This window comes from Merops nubicus, unplaced genomic scaffold (genome assembly GCF_000691845.1).
Source record: "Merops nubicus isolate BGI_N331 unplaced genomic scaffold, ASM69184v1 Scaffold52521, whole genome shotgun sequence".
Classification (NCBI taxonomy): domain Eukaryota; kingdom Metazoa; phylum Chordata; class Aves; order Coraciiformes; family Meropidae; genus Merops; species Merops nubicus.
The window spans coordinates 1-9263 of record NW_008589947.1 but is presented as its reverse complement, the minus strand read 5'-3'; the positions used below and the strand labels follow the sequence as shown (position 1 = coordinate 9263).

The 9263-nt window shown below is 38.9% G+C and overlaps 1 protein-coding gene across 1 annotated transcript; it reads right to left on the bottom strand.

The window, feature by feature from the left end:
* Nucleotides 1-1892: 1892 nt before the first annotated feature.
* Nucleotides 1893-8974, bottom strand: ADAT1 (adenosine deaminase, tRNA-specific 1; the record flags this gene model as incomplete). Its single annotated transcript, XM_008949735.1, has 6 exons — nt 8806-8974; nt 7978-8046; nt 6639-6693; nt 5761-5891; nt 3724-4339; nt 1893-2038 (listed from the first exon to the last, which is right to left on the bottom strand). Coding segments are annotated over exons 1-6 (1186 nt in total), but the record flags the coding sequence as incomplete, so codon positions are not given.
* Between the last annotated feature and the right edge of the window lie 289 nt (nt 8975-9263).

The following is a 9263-nucleotide window of genomic DNA, read 5'->3' as shown; positions in this document are numbered from 1 at the left end:
TGCCTCAGCATTTCTTCTAGGAGGATGGATCTGCTCCATGATCTTCCTAAAGATCATTTAATTAATGATAATTTGTTATTAATATAATTAATAACATTTGAAGAACGTTATTAGCCAGTAGTGAAAAAAATTGGTTTGTTGGAAGAGATAGTAAGTGCCAGCAGCCTTGTCCTTTACCCTCATTCTGGTAACCTTATTGCCATCTTAGACTGTAAACTTATTAATGCTGAAACTCTGCATATCATACCTTAGAAACAAAACTGACTAGCAGGCCAAATCTGCCCTTCTATAGCCTAACAACAGTTTTTTTACCTTCCACTTCCTTGAGACAATTTTTGTTCCCAAATTCTCCCATTTCTCTGTGTTCCTAAGGTTAAAACAGCTGCACATACATTAACTCTAAAGACAATTTTCACAGCTTCTCTTCTTCACAATACCATCTTGCTGTTCAAAATGCTCAAAACATACATGATAAAGCATATTATGGAAGCTGGTTAGGTTAAACACACCTGCATTATGATTCAAATGTATGCTGCAATTGCCATACTCTACTAGATGTAAATTCTATCTGCATTATGACTTAGGCACAATGCTGAATTACTCTACTAAGTTAAAATCCTGTATAATGTCAAACAACATTAAATATGTACAACCGGTATTAAACTCTCCACAAGTGGAATATCTAAAACCACCTGGTCAGAGCACATGAGATTCTGACAAGCAGATAAAAATTTACATAAAAATGGAAACACTTTCTGTTCTTTATTTTCTTCACAATTATCGCAAATGTCAAAATAGTAAATGGAACATACTGTTCTTTTTAAAAACACCACCTGAAATGCTCCTATCAAGCACATTTCAATACTCAGCATAGCAGCCCTGGATTGATTCTGATTTTCAGCCCTCCAAGGAAAAAAAAAAAATCAACCTGGTATCATTTATATATGCAAATAAGCATGATAAAACAGCCTCCACCTTTCTTTAACAGCAACCTGAGTTACTGCACATGCAGGAATTCAGTAACAGTCCACTTCAGAGCCTCTTTGCAATGTGAACTGGCAGCATTTTTCAATGATCGACTTTGTCTCCTATCTCTCAGAATCAAAATCTTTTCCTTCCTGGCACCTGTAGATAACTCCAATTTAACAAATTCCAGTAAGAAACCCTTTGTTTCTATTCTATTTTATCATCAGCTCTATCATAACAGAATAACTTCCAGTTCCCATTAAGCCATAAAAGTATGCAACAGCAGAAGGTAGGCATGTCCAACTTTAAAGAAACAGGTCAACCATACACATGCAGTGGGAGTTCCTTTTTTTTTCCCCGAAATAAGATCACATTGCTAAATCATAACATGATTTGCACGTTCATTCATCACCATGACAAAAAAAAACACATGGTCCAAAGTCTCTGTCAATTAAACCCTTACACTTAACTACTCTGTATTCACTCTGCATTCACAGATTTCTGGAGCATTTACAAGCATAACTCAACATGGCAAGTCTTCTGTTCATTACCAAAGAGAATACAAAACCAAGTGAAACAAGAAGTCTTTTGTTTTCTTTGATTTCTTTTGATTTCTTTGTTTTCTTATTGCCCTCAGAACGTTTGCTTTCACTTGTTATTTTCTGCTTTTGTTTAGATTATAAATTCTTAATGGCATCAATCAAGTGTTTATTCAGTGTGAAAACCCCTACAGAGAACCAGAGGCTGAACCGAGTATTATTAATTATTAACAATTAAGTCCTGGCAAGAAATAAATTTCTTGCTGTAAGTCATGCTTTGCCTCTAGCACTGGCAATTAACGATGTTCCATTCTAGGAAGTCGGCAAATCATCTAATTTCTGTTTGGACTTTGTACACAGTTATGCAGCTAGCCAAGGTTAACTCACCTGCACTACAAGGAACAAGTTTCGTTTTGCTGCTAGCTTGAACTTCCTGAATTGCCTGACGGCTGTGTTCAAATCGAAGATCAGATTGCAGCAGCTTAACCTCCTGAGTGAAAAAACCATCTGGTAAAGATGAGATGTGTTGACACCTAAAGAAAACACATAAAAATGCAAGTGATTTTAAGCCTGATCTTCCCAAACGAGCCACCTTTGTGCTTTGCATCCATAGTCTAAAAGTCTGTTACTTCTACAATAAAACTGAATCAAACATGAGATACAGAAGACAAAGATGTTTGGGGGCATTTTTCCCTTCAAAAAAGTATTTGTTAAAAGAGCAAAGCCACATAATTTATTAAGACCTTGTCCATCCTAGAAAAACTAGAATTAATTGATTTTGAAACCAGTCTAGTTAAAAAACAGTATAATTGATGAAGATCAAGTATGCAGGTTAAAATCTGCAATATAATTCTGCAATCACAACAAAAGATAATACAGTATTTATATAGACAACACTACTACAATAACAACTGTTTTACGAACCCGAAGGTTCATAATCAAAGACTAGAAATAAACAAAATATACTTACAGTTCCACATCTAATCTCATCTTTGTTCCCCCAAATTGCCATTACACACTAGATGTGATTAGGATCGTATGAGGACGAAAAAATGGCACGTTTAATCATAATATTTACACAGAGCAGGAATTAATTAAGATCAAGGTTCACGTTGTCAGATAGTAACAGCCTGATAAAGTGCCTGACTCTGCAACCTAAGACTAATGAGGCCAGGCAAATTCTTGTCCCGTGTGTTACAGAATGAGGAAAGGGTTAACCACTAAGCTCAAGTGGATAGGTAGCTAGAGTTTCCCCTATTAATATAATATGACTTCTTTTATAACCATCCTAGAAGGATGCAAGACTATGAAGAAAAGGAGTTACTAAACAAAGTCAAACCTTTCAGAAAAACTGGTCTACTAATTGCCTCCTAATGAGAGTGGTTCAGCTCCCCAGTTTCTTTCTTGCTTTCCTTTCCCTCCGCTCTCTAAAATACTTATTATATATTAAAATTTGAAATACTGAATCTTTTAGTTTCTCAAAAGTAAATCTGAAAACAGAGTCTAAGATCATCAAAAGCTTTAGAAAAACCAAGTTCATTTAAGACTAAGTTATAAGAATGTTTGTAAGGACAACCAGAAAGATACCCTTTCCACAGCGCTGAAGTCTGCTTATTAATTCATCCGGAGTCATTTCAGTCAGATTGCCTTTAGGATGGATTTGGTGGCTTCTAAATTTTATTTTAGGAATGGTGCTGCAAGAAATAAAAGCTGCTTTTGCTCACCAACACAATTCTATAAAAGTAAACTTACACACAATCAAAATGACTTTTTGAAGTATGGGTATCTGAATAAATTTAAAATTTTCTTGAATAACTGAATAAATTAAAACTCTTCTTGACCCTGTTTGAGGAAATAAAATCAGGATGAGGGGAAGAAAAGCTCAACTTGGCTATGCTAAAAAGCTTTGCTATGCTGAATTTGTGTCGTTCTGGCTGCTTTTTCTGCTGGAAGGCTTCTAGAAAAACTCAGGTGGGTAACAGCTCATCACTGCTTTGTGAAGATACAACCATGAAGACCCTGAATCTTCAAGCCTGAACCATCAGTAGCAGTCACATTCTCTCCATATTACACAGGACAACTTTTTGAAAATGTGAATTTGCAGAAATCCACATTTCTGCAAATGATTGTGGTGTAATGCCCTGGTATCTGTGTGATATGCTATCTGTGTAAGCCACTGTGTGCACATGCTGTCTGGTCTCCAAAGGAGAACGCTCACCTTTCAATAATTGCTCTCTGCATAGCTTCGTGGCTGTATGGACACTTCCCCACTATAACTGCTGACAAATACACTGGATACTGCAGGAGATGCATCAGAAGAGCTCCTTGACATCCTAAGACATTCCACCGAGCCAGTTTATCACTGCAGGACATAGAGCAGGTTCTGTCCCCACGACCCGGCTTCACTCGTAATAACCCCACACAGTGGTAGCCCAGACCAGGCATTCGGGTATCACCCAGCTCTCCAGGTATGCATTTTGCTCCAGTTCTATAAACATCTACTACCTTTGATCTCCCTAACCCAGTCTCATTAGCTGTTTGAACCTCTGCAGCACATTCACAGGTCTCTGGGTTTGTGTCACATTCTTGTTTCAAAGATACTTGTTGAACGGCCAGGTCTCCCGTGGTTATGGAAAGATGAGCATCATCGTCAGTTCTCATTCGCTTCCTTATGTGACTACTTGTAGTTTTCTCCCGTCTCCTTTTATCTGCTGGACTCAAACAACCATGGTTACTTCTACACTCTGCTGATCGTCCAGCTGCTTCATCCTCAGCCACTGCCTCAGAAAGCTGATTCTCTGGTTCACTAATTGGAATAATAGAAGCATCTCCACCTAGAACAAAAGTAATAACATCAAAATTGGCCAAAACCACATCTCTCATGACTGGAACACATCACACTAGTAATTATGACTACTACTAGCCTTCACAGATTTGCAGTCAAGAGAACTCAACTACGAGAAGCTACGTTTCAAACACTGCCCTGTGAGGTGATCAGACTTTGCTGAAATTTGAGCCAATATATGTGTAAGTTTTGTTTTCTACCTAGGAAATAATAAAAAAAAAAACAGGGCAAGCCTGAAAACAAAAACTATAAAGCAAAAAGGTGTCAAAGGCATCTGACAAGACTACAAGGTGTGCTGATGACTCACAAGGAAAAGTAACCTGATCTAACTAAACAATACAAAACTCGAAAGAATAACCTATCAAATAAGGATGGAAATTTTAATATGTATCACTAAAACAAGCTCAAAACTAAAATTCTGATGGTCAAAGCAAACAAAGCCTCACAAGCAAGCGAGAAAAAAGCCATCAGGAAATCATTCTTCTATAATTTGAAGAAGCAGATTCCATTCTCACACTGCATTAACAAAGAAAACCATCATAGCATATTCCAGCACTGCCATCAAAATTGTGAAAATGTATAAACAAATAATTCGCTATGTACTGATGAGGTGTATTTTAGAGTGCTTAGACTTCTTTGCCCTCGTAGCAGAGTAGCAGTTGACAAATATGCTGGTAAAAACACGGTAACATCTAAGCTGGTAGACAGAGAGGTCACACTCCTACATTTTCCATGACAAAACAAAAAGTTACATTCCATTCCAGAAGAATTTTTGGCTTGTGGCACAGGAAGGTGTTTTTGAGAGAGGGGCTTTTTTTGGTAGTTTTGGGGGGAGTTTGATTTGGTTGCAGGGGGAAGGTGTTTGGGCTTTTTTTTCCCCCTCCATTTTGGTTTGGTCTTTGTCTGTTGGGCAGTTTTGGTTTTTGTGTGTGGCTAGGTTTTTAAAGTTTGTTTTTTGTTTGGTTGCCTTTTTTTTTTTGCGGGGGGGGGCGGTGTTTGTTTTTTGTGTTTGTGTTTAGGGACATAGTAAATGTCAATATTTTTTATTAAAATTCGAATCCAAGGAGACAATTACTAAAGCAAAGCAGCTAGGAGGTATGACCAAACCTCTGACAAGTGTGTTAGTTTCTGGATAAGAAACAGTAGCCGTTGTTTGAAGAGAAAGTGAGGTGTTCCACTGTGTAACCATCAGTGTATCAAATCCACCCAGTTCTCATGAACCACAGCCAGTGAGATAAAACATCAAATATATCTGTGGAAGACCACTCAAATACATCTTAGGGCACATAGTGAAAACATGAGTTACTGCCCCACTCTCACTCAGGGCCAAAAAGAGCCCAAAGAAAGGCAAGGGGCAAAAAACATTCTACCAGTGGGAGCCATGAAATTGGTTCACTCCAGCATACTCACATGGGGTATGACTGGAGAAGAAAACAAATGTGGTATTTGGTTTGAGTTTCCATTTCCCAGTTTCAGTTCCCGGAATAAAGATACTGCATTGCTGATGGGAAGCTGCCAGCCACATCTGGTGGAGAAGATACCTGTTAAACAAAGTTTTCAAGAAACATTTATTTTATTTTTGATGCATGGGAAAACAAAAATTAGATGCCCACTAGTGCCTGCTCTTTCCTGATGAAGTCTACGGTGAGCCAATCAATTACGCTTCAACAAGTAGATCAGATCAAACATAATGCATAACAGAAATACATCACTGGGTCCTTAATAACAGACCTTAAAGGGCTGAATTCAGTGGAGTTTACTTCCCCAAATTGTATGCCTAAGGTCCCTACCTCCTATCCTGTATTTTTACCAGCACTACAACTTACCCATTCTGTAAGAGTCAATTTAGTGGTGTCAAACTGCAAGAAATGTATTCATTTCTGTAGCATTACTATTCTCCTGGCTCAGTTCCTTAAATCAGTTTATCCCATGTGAACAATAGGACAGGTATTTGGGGAACAGCATAAAGGCTACACCTGACAGCTAGTCATCAGAGTAGCACTGACATGACATGAAGTCAGATCCGAGTTCTTTGCACAGAGGCACTACAATAATGAAGAAACTAGCTTTTGTGAAAGGGCCTTAACACCCCATGTAAGTGTAAAAATCAGGTTAAATTTCTACTAATAAAGGGAAAAAAAATGTTGCCTACACAAAATTAATATTGTCTCTTTCACTACATTCTCACCTCTGAAGCTGGCTATTTCAGCTATAGCTCAAAACCATTTCTATCACAACCACCAACCTCAAGTGGCACTGAATAACAGCACATGAACTTCACGCCTCACCTCTGGAAGCTCCTCTTGGCCACAATTTCAGCATGACTGTCATTCAGAATGTCTCCTAAAGCAACAAATGAGAACAAGACACATCATTACTGAAGAGGAGAGTTATAAAGCAGATGAAATTTCACAGATGACAATTCTCCGGATTTGTTAACATTTGAAGGTTTAACATTAGTATTAGTCTACTGCAAGATATATAAACTTCCAATCACTACAAAAGGAGGTCAATAGTCTACACAAATCAAGGATAAAAGTCTTCACTCCATGGCAAGTCAGAGATTTGTTTAAATGCCAAATTTTAACTCTTCTAATATCTGAAATCCTTTCAGTTGAATAAACACTGGCTTCCTTCAAAATCTTCCTGATGTTTGTCCTTAGTAGTAAATTTTGAATTCTCAGATTAAGCACAACATCCAGAACATTTAAAGTGTTTGTCATGCTTTTGGTCGAAGTTTCTTGTTGCACTATGTCCTACAATTTCAATAGTTTTTCTTGTAAACAATGCTGACATTTACCAGATTTAAACCTCAAACTTCCTGCAGTTCTGCCTATTGCACTATCTAAAGGAACAGGATCTGTAGCTCAACTTTTATTTCAGGAATAAGAGGCCAGGTGATAGAAGTTCCCCTTAACAGTACTCAAACTTGTAAAGTTTATAAGTTCCCTAACATAACAAAGTTAATTTAAAAATAAATTAACATTAAATAAGAAGAAAATATCTTCTAGACTTGAAAGCCTTCCACCTCCATATTTGCACTTTTCCTCCTTAGTCACTTTTCAGCATGAATTTCTATGGCTTCCTCCTCCTCCTAGGAGAGGTGATAGATATATTCTGAATTTAAAAAACAGATATGCAAAGCAAGGTTAAGTCCTACAATAAGTGGTAAGAAATAAACATGTGACTTCCCATGACTACCATCCTGCACATTTATCGCACGAACACTTAGAGCTGTCTAGCTGCTGACTGTATGAGGAGGGAGAAAAGCCCTGGTACTACCTCTCTGGCACTACACCTACCCTCACTCAGCAGTGCTGCCTTTGGCATCAGACCACAATAAAATTAGACTGTAACAGGTGACAGCACAATGATTTTGTTTGTTTTGTTTTGCTTTTGGCTAAGTCCTCGAGTATGCAGACTCAGGGTCTAAATTATACGTTTCTCCATATAAAAAGTTTGTTCACCTTTAAAGCAGCAAACTCAAGGCAGCCATTCTGCCTTACACTTCTAGCTTCAATTCGTAAGCCTGAGCTCAATGGCTTGGACATTGTCATTGATTCTAGGACACCAACAAGAATGAAGGTAGCACAAGTAACCTGTTCTTGGATTTTACACTATACTTACCTGTTTTTCTCATTTTGTTTTGGCCAATACATTTTGTTCCAGTTCCCATCGCAACAACTTCCTTCGTTTCTGAAAAAAGAAACATTCACTGAACAAACTATTGTCAAAAGCAGTGCTCTCACGCAGTCATTCTGGTAAAACAAGGCACAGAACACTGCGTAGAGGGGAAGGTGCATGGAGGCAGGCCATGTGACATTCAGAAAGAAAACTATCATCTGGAGAGCTGAGCATACCAGGCAGAAACACTCGTGCTAGGAAAAGTCTATGATCCCATAGCAGGCATGCTAACAGAGGCTTAATATGCTAGGCAACACACAGTGGACACTGGCAAAGAATTCCTCAAAGCCAGAAGAAAGAGGCACGGGATACAATCTGCATAACATGGAAGTGCCAGTAAGGGAAAAGAGGATGGTGAACTGACACAAATGCAAAGAGTAATAATGCAGCCTGTTAAAGGACAGAAAACTGAGACCTCTCTAGGATTCTTTCAAATAGGAGCCGGATATACTTTTGCAAGGGTCTACATCAGAGCCTGCCTAGACTTTTGCCACTTACTGAACAGCCAAATAGAGGCTTTCACCTTCTTTAGTTACAGTCCGAGAAGAACAGCACTTCACTATAACCATCTCTTTCCAGACAGAAGCTGGAAAAGCTTTACAATCACAAAGAGTAAACAGTTTGGGTAGAAGCAGAAACAGGACAGGAAGTGATGTATGGTGGGTGTTTTTTTTTTTTTTAAAGGGCATCCTGGGGAAAAACAACAACCTAAAAAAAACCAAAAAATTCCAGGAAGGACCGCCACCCCTCACCCCCATAACTCATTCTTACCCTGCAGATTCCCTGGACTAGCAAGAACCTCTCCTTGGGCTGCAGACTCCACTTTGACAACAGCTGCCAGTGCAGTCCATTCCCTGTTTGGATCTGGTTTCCCCTGCTTAGGAAGTCTGGTCCTATAGTGCAGGTAACACAGTTCAGCAATTTCATCTGCTGACCACATGGCTCCTGATGCAAGTGCGGGTCCTAAACAGAATTGGATTCCACCACAGCATTGATTAACAACGCCAATCTCTTCAAACCTCACTGCTGTGTTCTGCACGACCCCTTCCCGCACCAGATTCCAAGGCCCAAGGTCTAGCTGCACCACCCCTTTCAGGATTATAAGAACCACCGCATCTGAAATAAACTTGTTCAGATCGCTAGGAATGAAACAAAACGCCGAGCTCCCACGATTCCCACTCTTCAGGAGGCAGCAAATCGCCTCTCCCCACCGCCCCGCTTCACATCCG